The sequence below is a fragment of the Rhea pennata genome, chromosome 12, assembly GCF_028389875.1.
Source record: "Rhea pennata isolate bPtePen1 chromosome 12, bPtePen1.pri, whole genome shotgun sequence".
In the NCBI taxonomy this organism is placed as follows: domain Eukaryota; kingdom Metazoa; phylum Chordata; class Aves; order Rheiformes; family Rheidae; genus Rhea; species Rhea pennata.
In genome coordinates this window covers 2849276-2871802 of record NC_084674.1, presented here as the reverse complement: position 1 = coordinate 2871802, position 22527 = coordinate 2849276, and the positions used below count along the sequence as shown (strand labels likewise).

General features: G+C 43.1%; 2 protein-coding genes across 11 annotated transcripts in view; one reads left to right on the top strand and one right to left on the bottom strand.

Moving 5' to 3' along the window:
- The window catches only part of LOC134145559 (contactin-4), a 368498-nt gene extending 352157 nt beyond the window's left edge, over nt 1-16341 (top strand). For all 8 annotated transcript variants that reach the window (XM_062585142.1, XM_062585140.1, XM_062585137.1 and 5 more), the window contains 10 exons: nt 679-799; nt 4575-4733; nt 5499-5648; nt 6326-6396; nt 8316-8550; nt 9071-9186; nt 10264-10450; nt 10945-11057; nt 13113-13281; nt 14467-16341. In XM_062585142.1, coding sequence (XP_062441126.1) covers nt 679-799; nt 4575-4733; nt 5499-5648; nt 6326-6396; nt 8316-8550; nt 9071-9186; nt 10264-10450; nt 10945-11057; nt 13113-13281; nt 14467-14567 — 1422 coding nt within the window. In that variant the 3' untranslated portion in view covers nt 14568-16341. The remainder of the gene's footprint in view (nt 1-678; nt 800-4574; nt 4734-5498; nt 5649-6325; nt 6397-8315; nt 8551-9070; nt 9187-10263; nt 10451-10944; nt 11058-13112; nt 13282-14466) is intronic.
- Nucleotides 10323-22527, bottom strand: part of IL5RA (interleukin 5 receptor subunit alpha) — a 33463-nt gene continuing 21258 nt past the window's right edge. Inside the window, exons 10-11 of one of the 3 annotated variants that reach the window (XR_009959642.1) lie at nt 21773-21997; nt 10323-13554 (exon numbers count right to left, since the gene is read on the bottom strand). Coding sequence is in view for 1 of the 3 variants with exons in the window: in XM_062585148.1 (XP_062441132.1) it covers nt 21905-21997 (93 nt within the window). In the remaining 2 variants the exon portion in view is untranslated. Of the gene's footprint in view, nt 13555-17171; nt 18154-18858; nt 21998-22527 lie in introns of those variants that run through there. The other 2 variants (XR_009959641.1, XM_062585148.1) reach the window with 2 other exon arrangements.

Genomic DNA, 22527 nt, shown 5'->3' with positions numbered 1-22527 from the left:
AATAATCTTCTGCAATCAGAAAGCCACAATCACAGGGTTACCCTGAGATACCTGGTGCACCAAAGGCTTTGTGTCTGGAGAAAAATTTAGAACCAGTTGAGCTTTCTACACATGCAGAAGTATAATTAGTTCTATTCAACAGTTAATCAGACATGCATTTGGCGTTCGGAAAACAAATTACCACTGCTAGGTGATGCAAGATTTCCTTAGAGAGTGCTGTTCTCATGATCTTTAACACAAAAGCGCTGGGCAATCAAAATGCTGGCCTTAATACAAGGCTGTGAAACTATTGCAGATGTCTCACAATTTGGGCTGGTTTTCCCTTACAAAATGGATGTAAGCAGACCTTACACATCTGAATACCAACATCCAGGGAGATAAAGGAGGAATCAGAGCAAGCCTGCCTTAAATAAGCTCGGTCGCATTGTTTTAATGGGTAAACTGCTTAACTGACCCAAACCAGGCTTCCCTGTCCCTCGTAGGAGCCATAATTTTAGAAATGCGACTGCTCTTATCTTCAAGGCAGACTCACATAATTTTAATAGGCCATGGCTTGCATTACTAATGTTTTCATCAGCCAGTGTAAAATAAATCCATTAGTCACAGTGTCCTTCATGTGATAATGATGTTTAGCGCTCATTAAAAAGTAATTGTAACCACTTTTCCCTACTTTATCAGCAGGATTCAGCTGGTGATTTGATGATCAGAAGCATCCAGCTGAAGCATGCTGGGAAATATGTCTGCATGGTGCAAACCAGTGTGGACAAGCTATCGGCTGCTGCAGACCTCATTGTAAGAGGTATTTGAATTTTGTTACTGTTGTTGTAAAATTACTTTCTTCCTATCTTCTGCGGCTGGTAAGGCAATTCATGGTCTCAGAGACATTCATTAGAATACCAGCATCTTGTAATTAATCTAAGACATAAGCTCTAAGTACATGCTGTGGTTCATAGTACGTTTTCAAGCAGTGCATGTGAAGCGTCTGTCATATATACATGCTCACACAAGAGACGCAGCACAGATAAACAGTGTATGTTCATGTCCTGAATGCAAGACTTACACTGAGCTGAGCACCTTTCTGTGGTCAGCAGCACAGCAGAAATAGCACCCAGTTAATTCATTGCGTTGCTCCCTGACAGTACTTCCTCATTTTCTGGAACAAACATGATATAGGGACACCACTGATGCTTCGAGATCAAATCATTACCATACATAGGTGATCTTTAAGTGTGACATTAACTGAGATGCAATTAATTAATCCAATTCTGGGCCCTTTTAGTAAGTGTGCATTTTCGTGCTCGTTAGCTTTGTGAAAGACCAAACTTGGTTTTGCTCTGTACCTACCATCCTTTGTTCTCAAAGCTCCCAGCAGAAAGGAAAGTACACAGAATTTAGCAAGGATTAATTTCATCACTCAGATCCTAACTACACCCAGGCCTGTAGCTCCTTCCTTTGGTTGTCTCAGGAAGTCAGGGGTGGAGGAAGAGTAAGCACTGAACTGAGCCCTGCACCCTTTTTTTCCCCATTTCACCCTCAATTTGTCCTCCCAGGTAAAAAATAAGGCAGGTATTTTAAAAATAATTCAAAGAAAAAATTGCAGGCTGTTCTCACATGCAGAGTCCTAGTTTTTATGTTCTCTATGTAATATACATTCTCAGTCCTCTCAAAAAAAACAGGGGAGAGCATAAAAAAGAAATAAGAAATACCTTCTTTATCACAGCCTTGCCAGAGCAAAATGTGGAAGAGTAGGCTGTAAACTTTCAGCCACAAATGTACCCTTGCCTGTAGCTGGGCATTTCTATTATTAACATAATATTGTTGAGCCTTTTAATACTTTTGCCCCTTTAAGAATATGAATGCAGAAGTTCTTGGCCACATGCACTATCAGAGACTGCCAGAGGAGAAACGATTACTGGACATTTAAGCAGATAAGTGTGGTTTGTCAGCCTCTCCCCCGCCCTGTGGGATAAGATGCTGTTGCTTTTCCATATGCATGCTCCATTTGCTGCCTCTGATGCCAATCAATCCGTCGGCCAAATTAGTGGCACTTGAGGTTCATAAGTGATGCTGTATACAGCATCTTACAAAAAGTGACTAGGGATTATCCTGGGACTGTATAAGCTCTGTATTAAAGTAAGGAGCTAGGGAACACAAACATTTATGCTTTTATGCTCATCGCAAGTATTCTGCTTTGTGGCATGGAGAGCTGCAGGCCGTGCAGGGGCCTCACCGCACAGGCCGTGTGCTGTGGCTGCCTTGGGGCAGCCGCGTGGGCCGGCTCACTCCCTTGTTTTGTGTGAGGCCCCACGTGGAGCAAAACCCAATCACAGCTCCGACTGCTATGCCCCGCGTGGGCAGTGAAGCTGCTGCGCTTCGCCCCAGAAGGTTGCCTCGGTTCCCCGTTATATTAATTTTTGTATTTTTGCCACAGCGTTGTTGCAGATGAATTTTTTTTGCACAAACATTTGCAAACAGGCTGCTGATGAGGACATTGCTTAACTTCCTTAGTACTGGCTCAGTAAACAGGCAGGAGGAACATGCGATTCTCACAAGATACTGACTGTTGGTGACAGCAAAAATACTGATCTCATCACTCACCAGAGCAGCAGCGGGGACTTTGCCCTGCTGGTCCCCAGCAGCCCTCTTCCTTTTCTGATGCTGACAGTTGGGCAGTACCTTGTCACTAGCTGTATGAAAATGAGAAAATATCCATGATACCTGTAACAAAACAGCCTGAGGTAGTCTGTGACAACAGAAGGGGAGGTGAAAAACAAGTGCCTAAGTAGAATTGTCATAATCAATTTTAAAAGTTTTTCTTTTTAAATATAGCCATTTGCCTTATATTAAAATAACAGATTAGATGCTATGTGTCTAGGACACAAATCAATTAGTTGCTTGATCTCCAGGAATATCAAACAAGACATTCAGAAGAAGAAACCTGTGGCACCATGCATGGACAAACCAGGCCACCTGGTCAGATTTCTCATGCTGTTATAATATGGTAGTCATGTGTCTGCTGGCAGCCCTGAAATATTTGGGAAACTGGTGACTGAACATGATCATTTTTCCCCCTTTTGCCCTATGGTAGCCTTTTTTTTTTTTTTTTTCTCTGAAGCTGAAAAGCTGTTGGGATCTATCAGAAGAGGGTAGGTACCACAGGTGTGAGCCACTGGGGCCTGGGGGCAGCCCTGTCCCCTGCGGAGCGAAGCGTGAGCAGCCCGGGACGAAGGGCTGCCTGGAGCCCTGCGCTGGGCCTCCTCACCCCCTTGTGGTTCTGCTGATGCTGCGCGTTCAGGGGATTCATCCTCTTGGTGACAGGCAGCCTCAGTCTCACACTCGTTATCTCACCTGATTGCATGGAGACACAACTAATAATTCTTTGCTATCTCATGTAATCGCACAAAGGTGCAAAGAGTCTTTTGCTTTGGTTGATTTTAAGATAGCATCTGCATGAATTGTCTCTTGAGTTCATCCGGCAATATTTCCTTGCACCCTGCTAACCAGGATATTTTGAAATGCTGGGAATAACCATTGTTATTCCAAAATATGAAAGTGACAGGTCATTTCAGCTTCTGCCAAGCAGTATAAGTAATTTGTGAAGGATACAGTGAAATTTCATTTCTCAAATGTAACACTATCGTCTAACTTGTGATGAAGAATTGAACAAGCTAACTGCTTAGCAAGGTTGTATTACATTAATCCCATTGCCCCAGCAAAACTATGTAAAATTCTAACTTCTTCAAAATTAAATCTGGCTAGACCTACTGAAACTTTCATTTGAAAGACAGGATATTGGAAGGTTTCAGGGTATTTTAAGTATTTGAACACGTCCAGCTCTCTGAATATCAACGTGTGAGAATTATTTTAGTCCAAAGGCGCAAGAATGTATTGAAAGTGGAGAATTTATTAGGAAACTGTCCTTTTTGGGAAATTTCTGCTCAAGTACAAGTACTGATTGCAATGGTCTTACGATATGGGAGTGAGGTTGTCTCTCAGACAGCTATGTCTTGTAGTGCTTTACTGGTCAACAGGCCCCAGGCAATGAAACAGAAAATCCTAGTGCATATTTATACAAGATGGTAATTACAGAAACGATCTTCATTCCTCACCAGCTTCTGAGTGCATCCAAGCTGTAGCCGTAAATAATATTTGCTTCTGTAGCCCAGTCCTAAACTGGCAAAAGTGAGGTGACAGACTGATCCTTGGAGTGTTTTAAGCGAAAGTCGTGGTCCGTTAGGTAATTCAGATACATCTCAATGTGAAAAGGCCTTTGAGTTGCACGCTTGTGAGACAAGTAATGAGAATGCAGTGGGGCTTGACACCATTGGGCTTCGGTGAGATCATCAGGGCTGTGGATAGAGCTGATAATCACTGTTTTTGCATATCCATTCCTTCTCAGGCCTCCCAGTCTCACCCAGAAAATGAGAAGGCCATTAAACCACAGCTCTGGCAGAGTGCAACATCTCGACAGGGACCAAATTATCTCTATCCTGAGTCAGGGATGAAGAACAGTGTGTTCTTCCTCATGTCATTCCAATTCTTTAAGCACTTCTCTCCTATAATTTTTCTAACAGGTCCCCCAGGTCCACCTGAAGCTGTGACAATAGATGAAATTACTGACACCACAGCACAGTTGTCCTGGAGACCAGGAGCAGACAATCACAGCCCTATTACAATGTATGTCGTACAGGCGAGAACCCCCTTCTCCGTGGGGTGGCAAGCGGTGAGCACAGGTAAATGCATCACACAGCAGAAGTTGAGCCTGGCCTCCAAAGATCTCTGGAGATAAAAAAAAAACAAATCTATCATGATCTACCTGAAGAGGCTGAGTGAAACTAACTCTGCACCCAGATGCTGAAAAGTAATTTCATTGACTGCAGAACACTGGTTTTTCTTAACTAGTTTCAAGTTTGGCAACCGAAAGATTTAGGGCCCAGTCAGTGCTATTACTCATCCATTTTTCTCATGAATGTTTAAGGGAAAACAGAATGAATTCCTATCTTTCGTTGCTACGGTGGAGATATACAACAGTAATTGTGGTCTATAAAGACATCCCTCAGGGATAGACCATGTCATCTGGCCTATCTTTAAGTAGAATTATTTTCTTGATAGAGGGAAAAATCCCATGATGTAATTGCTCATTCTGTCGTAGGTTGATTTGGTTCCAGTAACCATTAAATAGAGAAAAAATGTACTTAAAAAAATTAAAGTAAAAATAACAAACAAAAGTGCCTGTTGTCTTGGCCCTTTGTTTTCAAAAGGTGGCAATTTAGGAGAATTTTTTTCATAGCAGTAATCTCTGTGCTGACAGCACAATGTTTTAGTGCCACCTATTTTACTTTCTTGGCAGTTAACAAAGCATTAAAAAATTTGAAAAGGTTTATCAGTCCTCATTCAGTTCATATTTAACTAATCCTTCATTTTTAAGGGTATCAGATATGTGGTCTTTAATTCTGCTAGTGATTTAATTTCACTCCTGACCTGCCCCTGTGTCTTAGTTCCAGAGATCATCGATGGCCGGACATTCACAGCAACAGTAGTGGGTTTGAACCCTTGGGTCGAGTATGAATTTCGAGTAGTGGCTGCCAACCTGATTGGGATCGGAGAACCAAGCAGACCGTCGGAGAAGAGAAGAACTGAAGAAGCTCGTAAGTAGTGGTGGGAAACGGAGTTAAAGGTTGGCAAAAGAACTCACCAGTGTTAAAGAATGTATTACACAGGAGAAAGTGGAGAAGCGTTTTCTACGCTTTCCTCTCTTGTGGCATGTTGTTTGTGTGCGTGCTTCATACACTCAAGATGGTATAAGCAGCAGGGTTTGTGGAGCTCCTCGTGGGCTCTTTTGACTCCACTACTTCTGGTCATACAGGAGGACTTCCTCCACTTGGAAAATCATCACTTTCTGAGGGTGCTGTCTAGTATCCAGTGATCAGAGGTGGGAACTGTGAGGGTCAGTGCAAGGAGCAAGCTCAGTGTGGTTGTTACAGGAATATGTGCCTCAGTTACAGGGAAACCTCTAGAAGGCGACTCTTCTGTTCTGTAAAGGAACAGAATATCAAATAGGAAAATGAATGAGCCATTTTTATGAAAGATAAATGTTTAAACTAAACAATTAGTGACTGAACACACAGGTTAATTGCCATATTTCTAATATACTACTATTGACATACTTTTAATATACTATTTGCCGTGGAAAATTAGTCATTTGCTAATAATGTTTTTGGTACCCAAAAGGGGAGGACTAGAAGAATCCTGTTGTTATGTAGGTCTGTGTCATTTCAACGCTTTTCCAGTTTCAAAATCACCACATAACAATCTTTTTTTGCAGTTCCTGAAGTCACCCCAGCTAACGTCAGCGGAGGCGGAGGGAGCAAGTCTGAGCTAGTCATTACCTGGGAGGTAAGAGGCATCCAAACCAAGAAGAAAATGAGTATGGTCCTGATCGAGAGGCACCCTTTCACCCCAGTGTCACCCCGCCACACACAAACCCCAATGTAGCTTATGCAGATTTCCAACTGCTTGTGGTGAAGAGCCCAAGTTGTGTCATAAAATAGCCCAGCTATTAAAATTGAGCTAAAACCACTCCCTCATTGCAGGCCCTGGTGCGGTGCAGAAGTGCTGTGCAAGGGCAGAGAACAGGCTGTACATTGCCGCTTGCACGTGAGCGCAGCCCCCTCCATTGCTGAGCACAGCGCCAGAAATACGGCAAAACAGGGACAGACTGCTGTAGGGGCGGGAATTGCCAGGGGTGTAACGTAGATTTTGTGAGGCCAATCTGGGCAAGTCCTGATCCAATTGAGAATGGCTGTGGTTGGCTCCCAGTCTTAAACCCTCATCCCTGCGCTGGATTATGTGCCAGCACGAAGTTGAGAGTTATCATAACACATCACATGCTGGCTTTTGTTGCTGACAATGAAAACCCACAAAAGGAGATACAAGGAGGAAAAATGTTTAATATTCCTTAGGGCGGTCACGGTTAGAACTCTAGTCGTTTGTCTGCTCGTATTTTCATGTTATGATGCAATGAAGCTGGCGTATCTTCCCAAATAATGAACTTTACTAGACATGTTAACACTTCCACTGAGCACGACTGTTGACCAAGCTGGCAGAATGAATCATCAGAGATATTTTTAAGGTTATTAAAAAACTATAAATGGCTTTTTATCCTTACTACACAGCCCAGTATGCTAATTTTCCTCCTCTTTTGCACTAATTAGTCTCACTGTATCACTTGAAGATATTCTAGTGTGTTTCAAAAACACATATGGCAAGAACATGAGCCATGACTTTGAATCATAATTTGCAGAAAATATAATTTATATTCCAGTAAAATAATCAGCTTTCACTGTTATGTGCACAGAGGCTCTTTCTTTTGGTTGAGTATTGTTTTGAGCTGTAGAACCCCAAACAGGAAGCAGCCTCCAAAAGTGAGCTCAAGCACCGCTGGCTTATGCGTGAGCTCAAGGCACTGCCAGCTTCTGTGGGACAGTGGCCTGTAATTAAGGATCATTTTAATAATTTGAAGCTTTGGTTACTGATGCACCTTTTTACAGGGTTACAAGCCCAAGGCTAGGAAACGGCAGCATGTGTAGGAGTGACCCGAAGAAGATGGTAGTTTATTTTTTCAGTTGTCACCTATCACTTACCTGCAGTTCTCCATCACACTTAGGGCAAGCCACTCACTGTCATCTTGGATCTCCTATGGCGTCACGTTACCCAGGCTCTGACCAGGCAGCTGGCCTGGTTTGGGTCCCTGGATGAACAGTGGGCCAGCACGTCTGCGCTCGCAGCTGTTGCTGGGGAGGGGAGCCAGACCCATGGCGGGCTGGGCTGTGACTCAAAGTATTTTCTTTGGGACTTCACATATGAATCCAAAGATGTGGGAGTCGCTGCACGTTTGGAAAGCAGGAGCTGTGTCCTGGATTCACTCCCCCCCCCCCCCCGACTTTAGTCGCTTTGTCATTGTAGTGCCTAAAACTAGTCAGGTCATTGCTCCAGACTCCCTCTCTGATTGATGAGGAAAGAGAGGCACCTACAGAAAGTGAATCAAGTGGTAAGTGGAGCAAAGTGTCTTCTGGACATACTACTTTCTGCTTTGACTGCAGGGAGCACGTAGAGCAGCAGGGCTCCTGGCACAGACATACCACTTCAGTGCCTAATGTTAGTATGGGATAAATCCAGGTTAGATGCCAAGTAGGACTGCAGCTGTTTGCAGTTTCTGGTACTCTGTTTAGGACAGTAACGAGGTTAGCATGCAAGGAGAAAGAAATGTGCGCTGTGCCTGACCAGGCTGCTCTTGTGTGCTCTGCCGCCTGCAGACGGTGCCCGAGGAGCTGCAGAACGGTGGTGGCTTTGGCTACGTGGTGGCCTTCCGGCCCTTCGGCACCGTCAGCTGGATGCAGACCGTCGTGGCCTCTTCCGATGCCTCCCGATATGTGTTTCGCAACGAGACCTTGCCACCCTTCTCGCCCTACGAGGTGAAGGTGGGGGTGTACAACAACAAAGGCGAAGGCTCTTTCAGCCCCGTCACCGTCGTCTACTCGGCTGAGGAAGGTACAGCGTACCACCACCACGTCACCCTCCTCGCCATTGTCTTGCCATTGAGTGCATGAGGTGTTAACAGGAGTTGAAAGGCTTTTGTATCCACGTTGACATATCCTTTGATATCTAATGCTTGCTCTGATTTATAATAAATGGCAAGCCATGATTAATTTTTTTGATAGTCATTAAAATAACATTAATCATAATGAAATCTTTTGATATTAATGGAGAAGTAATATGTAATCTGGAAAGAATTCAGCTGAGATTTGGTATGAATTAATGTCCACTGATGAGAAAATGTTCCCTCTTGTCCTAATTGCAGTACATGGTATTCTGGGCCGAGGCTAGAAATGACATCTTAGTATGGAGAAGTGCAGTCTGGCCCAGGGCTGACAGGGCATCGTTCTGAAAAGTGAAAGTTTGTTTTGGTGCCTGTGTCTTGTCTCATATAATGAGGAAAATCCCTTGAAGTTTGTAACTAATTGAACATAAAATTGAAAACTCAAATTTTATTGTTACCTCCTCTCTCCAGAACCGACCAGAGTTCCAACCAGTGTTTTTGCCAGAAGCCTTTCTGCTTCAGACATTGAAATTTCTTGGGCTTCCCCTGGAGAGAATCCGAATAAAGGAAGAATACAGGGCTACGAGGTAGGGAAATGAAATGTGGTGTTGTTTCAGTGCTCAGCAGTGAGGAGACACAGAAAGATGTAATGGAAAGTCATTTGAATGCTGTTCCTTACACAGCCTGCTCAGGAGGCAGGTTGGTTCCTGCTGAATATTTACTTCATTTCTTCTTCAGCGTTCAGAGATTTCTCTCGCAAGGTAAAAGATTCTGCCGATGCCCATACCCAGCCTGGCTGAAGGCGGAGAGCAGGCATTCCCTGAAGAACAGGGCAGGCTGTAGGATCTGAAGTCAGTGTAGTTAAGTGGAAAATTGAAGTCTATAAATTGTGTCATTTTTTCCATCTTATACCAAAGCAGGCAGAAGGATCGACCCCTGAATTTACAGACAAAAGCTGGCATTTCTAATTATTGTGGTCTCCCCGGAGATGGAAAAAATGGCAAGATTTACAGAGAGGAGGTAGAACATTGCCCTAATGGGATTTGCAGCTCCAGAATGGTGTGTGCAGCCCTTCTCCATTCAACAGTAATTAGGGTCACGTTAAGCATTCAGATAAACTTCATGTTATTAGACACAGTATTTCACTTGCTTCTGATCTCTGGCTATAAAGAGCTGTGGCCCAGATGGGCTCAGGATACTGAGTTAAGAAGGTAAGTGAACTTTTACGGCCAGTCTCTGTCTAAGGTCTTGAGGACTGGAAGAAAGTGATGCAGCCATGCTTACGCCTAGCAAGCAATGACGAGACGGGAGCAGGTCGTAGGATCTGTCTGCATTGTGCTTGCCATTTGGGCAGCCGTGCAGAGCTGGCATTAGAAGTGAAGCGGGGTGCTGCGGGTACAGTGTGCAGGAGACTCCCCCAACCCGCGGCCGAGCACTGCTGGCACTGCGGCGGTGCTGCTAGCAGGCCCCCATGGGGCAGCAGAAACCTTGCTGCAAGTGCTATGAGCTGCAGAGCCGGGTCCGAAGGGCAGGTCTTGCCTGGGCTAAAAGGTCATGCAAGGAATATTTACTGTTTGTTCCATATTCCACTTAGCAGCTAGTCAAAAACGTGGAAAAGTTGCCTCTTACTGAACTAAGGAAGTAAAGCCTGCTCTATTTTTCAGGTTAGATATTGGAGATATGATGAAAAGGAAGAAAATGCAAAAAAGATTAGAACTGTTGGTAATCAAACATCCACAAAAGTCACCAATTTGCAAGGCAATGCACTGTATCATTTAGCAGTCAAGGCATACAACACTGCTGGGACAGGACCTGCCAGTGCCACAGTCAATGTCACAACAAGAAAACCACGTGAGTATTTGTATGGAGAGGCTGGGGTCTTGCGTTTGAAGGATGTCTACAAGCCCTTTCTCTGTCACTTTCAAGCTTTCTCTAGTTTGAAGGTACTGTGAGATATTTCTTTTGCTGGGTTTCTTTGCACACAAGGTTTACCAGCCTCTTTTTATAAGGCTCTTCCTCATGTTAAATAAGCAGAGCATGCAAAACTGAAATCACGGATGGGTAGGAAAATTAAATATTTATCTCATCATTCAAGAGGGTTGAATCTTCTGGTCTCAGACATGTTGAGCAACTGACCGAATCCTTTTTCATTTGGAGTGCTGTGTTGTGTCGCCCCTTCTGTGACCTTGAGGGCACAGATCAGTGGAACAGCACATTAACTTTCAAGAGCAATAAGGCTCTGTACATGCTCAGCCATGGCAGCAGAAGCTCCATTGGTGCTGGGAGGGATCAAACGGGGAAACTGTGCTCCTTAGCAATGTAATGCCTCCTATGTTTTGATATAGCTCCAAGTCAGCCCCCTGGAAACATCATATGGAATTCATCCGACTCCAAGATTATACTGAACTGGGATCAAGTAAAAGCCCTGGATAACGAATCAGAGGTGAAGGGATACAAGGTAAATACTCTGAAAGCAGAAGGCTGCTGCCTCACTGCATTGCCTCCCTCTTGGCCCTCTGACCTGGGAAGGAACTCATATGAAGTTGGAGCTGTCTCTGGATTCTTGTGTAATGAACATTCAAATGAATCCAGTGTCAAATTTGGGGTTTATAAATAGACCAGATTAAGTGATTTTTCATGATATGGTATTCCAGGTTAAAAGGCTACAAATAGAGAGCGTATCAGCATTTAGGGAGGCTGCTGTGACCCGCAGAGGTTGCTAGTTGAACGCCTTCGCCCCCACAGAAAGGGTCTCTGTGTGGTGCATTAACACCCCAGCAGCACCCAGCGGCCCCACCATCAAGGTGGCAAACATCGTCCCGGCCAGCTCTTCCATCCCGGCTTTCCGGCCACAGAGGCTTGTTGGCTGCTCGCAGCCCCCCTGCTTCTGGTAGAAATCTTCCAAACACTACGGCTGGCTCAATACTTGCTTTTTTAATAGCTCTATTTTCTTCAGAAAGCAAAGCCAAAAGAAAGGAAAGAGAATCCTCATTAGTAGCAGTTTTAGTAAGGTATAATTTAGCTAGAGAGAAATCTTGGGAGGAATTCCACTCTATCACCTTACACAAGAGTTTAATTTGGCCCAAAGAAGATACCAGTGTGCAACTGCCAACTATTGCCTGGAGGGTTGAATTGTGTAAACGTTTTCCACCAGAACTTGAAACGATGAAGGAACCGGACGTGCTTCGTATATAGTTCACAGTCTGAAATTCTGGCTGTGTCACATTTGAGAGTCTCTGCAAGCTTTCCTGAATTTCTGCACTAATTTTTAATTATCTTTGGTGCACTGTATTGGATTGTCAAAATAAGCGATTCCTCAGCGGTTTCAGTCAAAACCTCGGAATAATCTCAGCAGTTTGGACCAACTTTTCACTGCATATTTCAGGTTTGAAATGCAAATTTAAAAGTCAGTTAAAAAGTGGTGAGAGAGACTGTTGTGACCTCTGAAAAAGGAAAGTGTTAGAATAAAGTACTCAAATTCCTTCCTGGGTCACAGCAAAACATTGCCTCTCTTATTTTCTGGAAGTCTTCCATTTTCACCATATAGATTAGCAGAATTTCCAGATCTTATGAAAAGACAGAAGGTAAATCGAAAAAAAGCAGTTTATTCTTGGAAGGCAGGTTGAGACTACATCAAACACCCAACTCAGTTTCCTGAAGAAATGTAATAGGTAGTTTTGCCTAAATAAGCCTCAGGATTATTTTAGCTCAACTATTAGTAAGGATTAAAGAGACACTAGATTTGATGTCTGAGGTACCCCACATGGAAAAGGGATGCTTATGAATCTTTCTAACTTGAGGAAAAGTGATATTCGGCACCTTGCATTTCGAGGATAAAGCTGAGGTGTGTTAATGCTAGATAGGGGAGGAAATACTCCGAATGTAAAGTACTTGCAGGGAATTTGTGAATTCCAAGTTTGCAGGTGCCTCAGTTAGCCCTCCAAAGGGAGACATGGTCCATTTACAAACATTTTCTGGTCGCAAGCTGTAGCAGAACCTGTTTGCTTGTTTGTTTTTCTACTGTACTGATAAAAGTTCTTCCTCCTTTCATTCTTTTATCTGTTGTCCTTGGAGTAATGAGGCTGGAAACACCCTTTTGGAAGCAATTTCTGATAGCTATCCTATAAATTAAATCACATTTTTGATGTGCACCAGCGTTGGTTGGAGCTGGCAGTGAAGGAGAGCTTCCAGAACTGCCCCAGGTGATGGGAAGTGCTGTTTAATCAAGCAGAGAGGCCAAGGTGCTCTGCCAGTTGCCAGGGCTGCATTTGGTGGCTGCAGCTTTAGGCTGGCGCTGCACACCCAATTTCCAATATCAGATCCATCCCTCGAGAGCTCCCTGTGCGCTGGTCCTGCACCTTTCACTCGTCACAGAGTCAGGGCCACGCTGGCGGAGATGCCTCACAAAAACACGCGCCAGGCTCAGAATAGCAGAGCTTCGAAATTGCTGTTTTCCTAGTCATCACGGAGTAAAAAAGTTTCTGCCTCCTCTTCTCTCTTGCCTTTGCTGCAGGTTTTATACAGGTGGAACAGACAGAGCAGTGCCTCTGTAATAGAAACCAATAAAACATCTGTGGAGCTGTCCTTGCCTTTCGATGAAGATTACATCATAGAGATAAAGCCGTTCAGCGACGGCGGCGACGGCAGCAGCAGCGAGCAAATCCGAATTCCAAAGATATCGAGTAAGAGTCGGGGGGCTCCGTGCATAGCGGCAGCGGCAGCCTGTGCGCAGCCAGCATTTCTCCTGCCTTCCCCTTTTCTCCTCGCTCAGTGTCAGGGCAGGACGGTTTTACCCAAATGACAGTTCACATCGAGAACCAGGTAAACCGGATGATTCAAGCAGACCCAAGCCGTGGGTCTGCTCGTTCTTGCGCGGGCAGCTGAGATCCAGACTTGCCCAGTAGCAGCAGGCGTTCCAGCCCCAACTTTTGACTTCATCCTGAACTAGGATTACCCTGTAAGGAAAAGCATAACATGTGGTTATGTTTGTATTTAAGATTTCTAGACTCTTTCCACTGTCTTTACTTCCATGCTCATATATATTGAGCACATTGTTTCACTGCAATTCACTATAACAAAATATACAATAGAACATTCAGAGGCTTCTAAATTTATAAGGCTACTGTATAGCAATATTCCATTGTATTTTGGATGCATAAATATTTATTTAGGGAAATGAGGTTGTGAGAAGAACAAACAGAAAAGAGAGTATTTTATTACACAGCATTGCTTTTGCAAAATCTCTGTGTCACATCTTCATTAATAATGCTGCAGTTTATAAACTGCATTAAATCAGGATGCTCTGCAATGCAGGAATATGGCATTAAAATTACAAAATGTTAAAAGAAAAAAAATCTGGGTGAAATCAGAATTATCTCCAACACATATGTATATTACGGTTGTATAAACCATACAGAAGAATTTAATCAGCAGACACAGGAGAACAGGGGAGAGTGGGAACACATGCCAGCTCCTATTTGGCTCAGCACAGTGGGCCACAAAGCATATATGTAGCTCCTTGAGGACGTGGATCATGCCAGGCTGATGCCGTAAATAACAGCTTGAGTATAGCATGGTTGTAAAAAATAAACAAACAGGCAATGAAGTAATGTAATTGCGAACATACCCTCAGTGCAACAGAGGAAGAATTTAATACCAAAAATTCAGTTAGAGAAGTAAAACCCAATAAGCAGCTGAGCGTTCCTGGACGTGCGGGAGGGCTGAGCCGCTGCGGCGCGTGCGAGAGCCCTGCTCTTCGCCTGCTGACGTCGTTGCGCTTACTTGGAGGAAACCGAAAAAAAACGATGGGGGAGGCATTTGGTTAATGCCTCCTGCGGTGTTTACTGTGGGTTTTCCTCTTTCCGCAGATGCGTATGCGAGGGGATCCAGCTCTTCAACGTCCAATGCTTGCACCTTGTCAGCCATCAGCACAATAATGATATCGCTCACAGCTCGGTCCAGTTTATGACAAAAATTACATCAAAGACTTCTTGTTTATAATATAAGCAACATTTAGCTAGTTGTTTTGAAGACACCCAGTACTAAGTAATATTGTGGTCTGAGTACATCTTACTACTGGAAAAATGTTTATGCTTCTTTAGGAATGGCATTATACAGTACTTCCTCAAAGCAAATATAGCTTTGTCTGAAGTTTCCTTGGAAACTCTGCAATGCACTGAAAACATCTGTAATATGATGTTACCAAAGCAGTTTACATATGTCCTTATATGCATATTTTTTATTATATATTTAGTGTTTTATAGAATTTTTTAAAGTTAACATATGATGTAGATATTAATTTTTCCTCTGCTATAAAATGCTATGGACAACATTATCATAAAAATATTATTTGGGATTTTTTCCTTTATGACTGAGAGTTCAAAGCTGTTCTTAGTAAATTGGCTGCAACTGTATTGTACAGATTTACAAGGCTACACAGCAGCAGAACTGTTTCCAATCGGGTTCTTAATGCAGCTGTATTTAAATGGTAGTTATGATCTTTGTGTTAAATCAACTGCTTTTAACACACAAGATATTTTATTTTTTATTTAGAGGACTAAGCAAGACAAAATAATCATTAAGAACGCTATAATCTCAAAAAAAAAAAAAAAACGGATTTCTAGTCACTTGTGGACTAGAGTTCCTGTAGCTAATATTTTGACATCATGCAGTAAGGTTCCATTTTTACTGTCTTGAAATAGCTTTGTCTTTATCAGAGTTAGCATTAAATTGGATAGGAATGAAGGTACTGCAAAGATGTAATCTCTGCCTCTAGTGACACGAAGTGATAGGTACCGGAGCAGCTGAACAATGTGGTTCTGACCTTTAGGTGCCCTGGTGTAAACCCAGCTAAATCAGTGTTGTTTGTCTGGATTTTATACCACGGAAATTCGAATACAGCAGCTCTGAGACGTTCAGCTACCACTGATTTCATCATCTGAACATTCACTTATTTTCAATGTGCATATTACCGTAATTTGTAATTCTTCATGACTCGACTATAGAGAGTGTTTGTGAAATCGGATTTGAATCCAGATCACCAGATAAAATGTATCATACTTGTAGGGACTGTCACATGGAAGTGTGAAGGGGCTCATATGAATTTGCAAATTATCTGCAGGGAGGTAAAATCTCTCAGCAGTTCTGTGCTAGGAAGTCTACATTTCTTTAGAAATTTTTCGTAGAAGTCAGAAGGCATAATAGAATCACACAGGAAAATGACAATATCCACAGCAAAATAACTCTTCTTAAGAGAAGAACTGTTTGTTACTATGGGGTAATTTTGTAAGTTCACTCAGATGGGATAATGCTAGTAAAAGGCAATGGAATTTTCTATACAATTTTCAAGTTTAAATGCGCTGCAGTGGTTTATTATTATTTTTCCTGATAGCTTGAACTTGCCTGTAACTTGTCTTTTTTGCTTACAAATAATACGATTAACTTTTAGACCTTCTAAATATATTTATTCAGTAACTCATAATCAGGATTCCACTTGTGTAGAAGTCAGGGGTGTTGACCAGAGAAATATTGTCAGTATTTCAAGCTGTGTTCCTTTCCTAGTTTGATATGGTTACTTCTATGTAAAAAAGCAAAAACAAAACAAAAAAAAAACAAAAACAAGAAAAATGGAACAAAAAAAGCTTATGTAGTTTTCTCCCCAGTGTAAATGATACTTATCAGTGATCTAGCAGATGTAACCTTTTTTTAAAGGTATTGGTAATAAATATTCTGTCATTTGTAAAGATACCTGTCTTCAAGGAGCATTTTTCCTCCGCATGCCAAGGTACCTGGTGAGAAATTTCAGCAGTGCAATAGGCAGCATGTTCCTGGGTTGTCACTGACTTGAAAATACAGCATAGGAGAGGCCCCTGGAACAGAGGCCAAAACTCGGTGGACGCAGAAAAATCTCCTCTTGCCTTTAGTTTCCTGCTTCCAAAACAATATCCGAGTGGATGAATTTGTGGTGATGAAATCTATTTATGTAGATTCATGGCCTTTCCAAGCTGTTGGGGTAGAAACTCCACAGTTTAAGAATCTTAGCTTCTCACTTAGATGTGGGAAAAGAAGAAAAAAAAACCCCAAACAGCAGTCACTGTCCTCGTGAATGTTTGTCATAACGATGCCATTAAGCCCTCTCAGAGCTGTACAGAAAGAAGCAGGCTCCAGCCACGAGCTGCCGGCCCAGCAGATCGCGAGGCGGGAAGGAGTGAGAGCAGGAGCAGCCTTCAGCTCGGTAGTTCGGCGGCCGGCGCACCCTCGCCAGGTAAGTGCTGTTTCTTGTTGCCCTTCGGGGCCTTTGAGGATGTATGGAAGCACTGACAGGGGCTGGTGGGGGCTGCTAGTGTTGCCTGGCATTGCTAAATCCACCAAACATGCTGGATTTGCTGCGGGGGTAGCCTGAAGATGGTAGTTGCTCACAGCAGGGAATTTTCTACTCCTCCTGCTGCAGCTTGAATTTAGTGCAGAATTTAGTGCGGAATCTTCTTGGTGGGCTTTGGTTTGTTTTCTGTTGGATGCTCTGAGCGTTGTGCACCACAGGAGGACTCGGATGCCGAGAGAAGGGAAGGGAGTATGTTGCTCCATGGCCAGCTCCTGCGGCACCACGAGCACAGGTGGAGACGAGGCAGCTCTGCGCAGCCGTCGGAGGAGCAGCACTAAGCCATGACACAGGGCTCCAGCACACGTGCAGACGTCGCCCCTGAGGGGATCTCAGACAGCAGGACCGAGGAAGTGGGAAAGTCCATGGGACGGAGCCTCCAAGACCCTGCTCGGCCTCACAGCGGGCACCAGGCTTTGCAGGCAGGTGGCCCGCCTCGCGCCTCCCACTCTTTGCTCGGGGGCTCCCGAGCTCACCCAGCATTACATTTCTGATTTGGGGATACAAATTGTCTGTGTTGTTTATATTCCATTTTTCTTTTTCTCTGACGAAAACAAATACTGTTTGATTTGAGTGTAATGACTGTAAGGAGGCAGTTTGTTTCATAGTCCTCAGTGGATGGTTCTTCTTGAGTAAAGGTAAAGTTCCCCCATCACAAGCCTAGGTGATACACCTCTACACAAGGCAATGTTAGTCTGCCATTAATGGCAGGTAGGTTGGGCTAGATGCTTTGATGGCAAAATTAAGACACCTGTGCTACTCTACACCAGTTTAGCAAATTTAGTTAATAAACAACATACATCTTTTGTTGGAGGATGTAGAAATATTTGTAAAAAAAAATAGTGAATATTTTTCATTAGCAGATGCTCTTAAAATGTAATCTTCAAAAACACACACATTTAATACCTTAATGCTGTAAGAACATTGACTTCTTGGCCACAGCTTTTTGCCCACAGCTCCAGACCTGTTCCGAAGGCTGGCAGGGACACTGTGCCTCTTCTGCAGAGAGGGTAACTGAGACACAGAGCAGTAAAGTGAATTTACTGCTGTTGTACAGCCACTAGATTTCAGGTATCTTGATGCTCAGTCTTGATGGTTGGCTCAGTGTTTCATTGATTTCTGGGTCTGTAAGTCAGCAGTACTTAAAACCGCATTGCTTGGTTTGTAATTCTAAACTCTGAATGAAAAAAAAAAAAAAGTGGTTGACAAGCTCATGGAAATAGGAAACTTGCCTTTTGAAAGCTACCACTTGTGTGAAAAGCAAAGTGCTTGCAGGCACAGAATTCTGGCTTTGTAGTTAGAATACAAAAATCAGGGCAACAAAACCAAATAATTAACTGCTGGTTATATTTTTCCTCGTGTTCTATTTCATTGGATACACTTTTCTTAAATCCAGGGTAGCACAGCAGTTTCCGAACGTACCTTTACTTATCCCTAGTAATACGTCCCTAACAGCCCTGCTGACAGCTTAGAAAGATACCAAGAACCAACTTTCACTGGGTGAACTGGTCATCTCTGAAGCCCTAAGAAATGCCCGTGCTGATGAAAGGAACATTTGAGGGGGGTTTCCTGTTGCCATTCACTCACAGCAATTTTGTGTTATTTTCTTCTGATGTGCAGTGCTTATAGATGGCACTGACATTCAAAAGCATATTTCCCATTTACGAGATTTTAATCAAAAACCCAAGTATCTGTCCAAGCAAACACTCCTAGGGAGCCTCAGGTGTCTGATTTTGTGGCTACTTCTACTAGTAAGCACAGAGCATTTGCATACTTTCAAATTGCCGAGCGTACAGCTCAAATGCAAAATAAATAATCTCTGCATTAATCTCTGCAGTACCTTCCCATTCATTAGAAGGAAAGTATATTTAGAAATCCTATTTATTAGGATAGTTGAAAGCATGACGTAAATGAAATACATCACAATAAATGAATTCTGTCCTGGTTTCATTTTTAGGATTTTACTAATGAAATTCTGATTTTAGACTCAAATCTGGGCACCTCAAATCCATTAAAATCAAATGCAGGAGAGACATTTGAGGTACAAACATTGTTACATTAATGAGCTACATTAAGTTTGATGGAGCCATGCTATTTTAGCCAAATGAGAACTAGCTCATTTATTATAATTATTTCTAGTCTGTAGCACCTGGGAACTCCATTATGTTAGGCACTTTCCAAACAATTGACTTTCAGGTCAAATTCTTCTTTCTATTCTTTGTTAACGTGTTTAACCCCACCACTGGACAGCTCAGATAGGAGTTTTTTGGAAGGTAGAAGATATTCTGCAAAAACAGAACAGCTTTGTGGTCAACAGCCAAATCAAGTGCTTTCAAGAAGCAGGTTTATTCGATAACTTGCTTGGTGGATTGCACAATTAAGTATGCAGATCGCACACAGAAACCAACCCTGGCTCAAACTCGGTTCACTTAAGGTGGAACAACAGATAGCTAAGCAGCGTAGGTTGCGGCAGTGGGCTTGGATTTTCAAAATTATCTGAAGGTAGTTGAAATTAAATATGAACTAGTAGTCCAGCTTTTTTAATCTCAGAAAGCCCTGTTAAGAGTACCAAGGGTTCCCGGGCAAATTTCTGTAATCACGGTATAATAATGTTTCCTAGGTGCAGCTGAGGAAGCTTATCAGTATGTGCCATTTTTCTTTTTCCTTAAGTATTAATCCTTTATGCTAGGAAGCATGAGTGATCCATTCTTTTCACTTTGCAGATGCTGCCTGCTGTTGTCAAAAGCAAGAGCCTTCAAAGAAGTCGTGGACTGAAAATGAGCCAGCTGAAGTTTTTCTCTACTTCTGCCTGTCCTCGGGCAAGTGAGCATTCAGGTGGGCAGAAATTACAGCTTTTCAGAGTCTATAAACTCACACGAACAGGAAGGTGAATAAACTCCTCTGCATCCCTCCCGTGCTCGCACCCAGGGAGCTGCTCAGTCACGCAAAAGGTGACACATCCACGTGGTCCCTCAGAGTACACGGTACGCTCAGAGCTGGCCACACGAAGCCTACAGGGCAGGGAGCTCTTCCTCAGCTGCAGAGGTCTGCGCTCTGCTGGTGTTTAGTTGCTGGCAGCATGCGAGTGAGAGACTCCTGTCAGTTTTCTGCAGGATTTCATAGCTATCCCGCAGAATACTTTTCAATTCCCACACTGTGAATTTACTGTAAGTTTAAATTTGGCACCCTAAGAAACCTGCAGTACACAAAACTGTTGCAGATCTCCAGACCATCTGGAAAACCTGACAAGCACAACAAACTGAGATACTTCAGTTGTTTTGCATATGGCAGCAATGTACAAAAGTAACAATACGTTAATTGCATGTCAACCGCATAAGTAGACTACCTTTGTCTTAAACAGCTTATAAAAACAGGAGATCTTCAGAATTTGTAAAAGTCCTGCGATGGAGACACCCGTTTTCCCACCTGCAAAACTTGGCACTGTGTTTAATTAAAAAGCAAACTATAAGTAAGTGACTTCATAAGGCAATGTAGATGCTTAACTTCTGGTTAAATAATATACTGCCAAGTCCCACATGGACTCTTTCAAGCCATTGCTCGTAACAGAACTGGCTGGCTGCAGGTTCATGGTTTAAAAGAGAGAGGAGATTCTCTTTTCACTTGATGTTGCTTTAAGTTTGCATATAGACTTACTGGTAACAGAACTATTCTGGGATAGGGCTGCTGCACACCAAAAACCTCCCTGAGCAGACGGATGACTGACAGTGATAACTGCAGTAGGTTGGGAATTTGTCAGATTGGGTATTTTTCTCCCACCTCAGAGGCTGGGGGAGGTTTTGGATTAAGAAAATGGTGAGTGAAGAAGCAATACCCAGAGCCCCTAGGTGGCTAGTGGAAGTGCAAGTCTTGTGTGAGGCAGTGCTGGAGCTGCTGAGACAACAGAAACAGGAGGCGAGCCCAGCCAGCCCCCTGGCAGCAGCATTTCTGTGCCCCGGGTCCTTGGGCTTTTCCAGGACACTGGCCCTCACTGACAACTAACTTCTCCTCTGGCAAAACTAAGTCTGAAACCTTTGCAGATGTTCTTGAAATAGAACTGGAGGCTTTTTGCCAGTTCCAAAAATAACATTTGAAAGGGGAATGATGAAGGATGGGGGAGCACATTTCACAAGCTACATAATTGAGGATTATCACATAGCCTTTTTTATCACATTATGGGAATGGATGCAAAAGACGTTTGGAGGGATACTGCATAACAACCTCAAAACAGCAAAATCTTCAGTGAAACTATCCTATTCCTAGACTGTTACGGCACATCACTAGTGTCTCTGGACCATGATTTTTTATCAATTTGATAGTTCCTTAGCTTTATTCACAGTTCTTGCACAGCACAAACAAATGAAGATAGTTGTTTTTCCATGAAGGTTATTCAGTTTACCCTCTGAGTTCATACTGTTGTTTGCCGAAGTGTAGCAGTGAAGGCACAGTGTGGATTCCAGGTCTCATCATCAGTTTACCGCAGCAGTGCAGAACTGGGATAGTGCACAGCTTGTTTTAGTCTTTTCCTAGTGTTTGACACACCTTGGTCACTGCCAGGCTGTGTACTTTACTGCCACACGAAGGGCTACAGAACATCCCAATTTGCATTTTACATGCTTGAGTTGTCAGAAGTATGTAAAATAAAACCAAAAAACTAAGCTGCCAACCAGAAAAAAAAGTCATTAGCTCTTTTCTAGAAAATAATTTTTTTTATGAGAACCATAACACTTCTAGAGTGTACTATATCCTCCTCAAACTGTGACTTTTCTTGTGTAGGAGCTTATCATTATGGGAGGCACCTCATGGACGCAGTTCCTTCATCCCCGTCTCGAAACACTGTGGGTGATCCAGGGTGACATATCCTCTGCCGTGGCTGGGGTTCCTCGCGGTAGCAGCGCTGCATCTCTCAGCCTGGCGAATACGTGGACACATCAGAATACAGAATCTTCCATGGCACTGGAGTAGAAATCCTCAGCAAAGCTTTCCAGCTCTGTCTCCAGTTCACTGGTGTAGGTACGTGCTCTCTGGAAAGCAAATACTGCTTTTAGCTAGCAAGCTGGGAGGTAACCGAGGATTATCAACTGAATGCCACTAATTAAAAAGAGAGGATAGTCACAACATCTTTTAAAGCCTATATATGTGGAACATTCGTTATGAAACAAATGCTTTAAAATCCTCAGTTACGACTTACTTTGCAAAATGTGGCATTTCAAATTGGTGTACTCACAGAGGTATTCACTATTCATCAGCCAGTAAGTTTAGTGAGATAAGAGACAAGAAGCAATCTTAAATTTAACGAAAGAGCTTGACTTTGACCAGAAGTTTCATGTTCCTGTTGAAATTTTAGCGGAGGCTGGTCATTGCTTTGCCACTGAGGCCACCAGCCTAGCAGGGCCATAAATAAACACTGCAAAGCCAGGCGAAGCGAGTGAACATGGGAGTGGTGGTGTCTTCTGAACAGGAACTATAAAAGCTGAGTTATTTTCCTGTTTCAGCTAAGATGTGTTGTCTAGTGTCATAGCAAAGTCATGTAATGGAGAAATCGATATGCGAT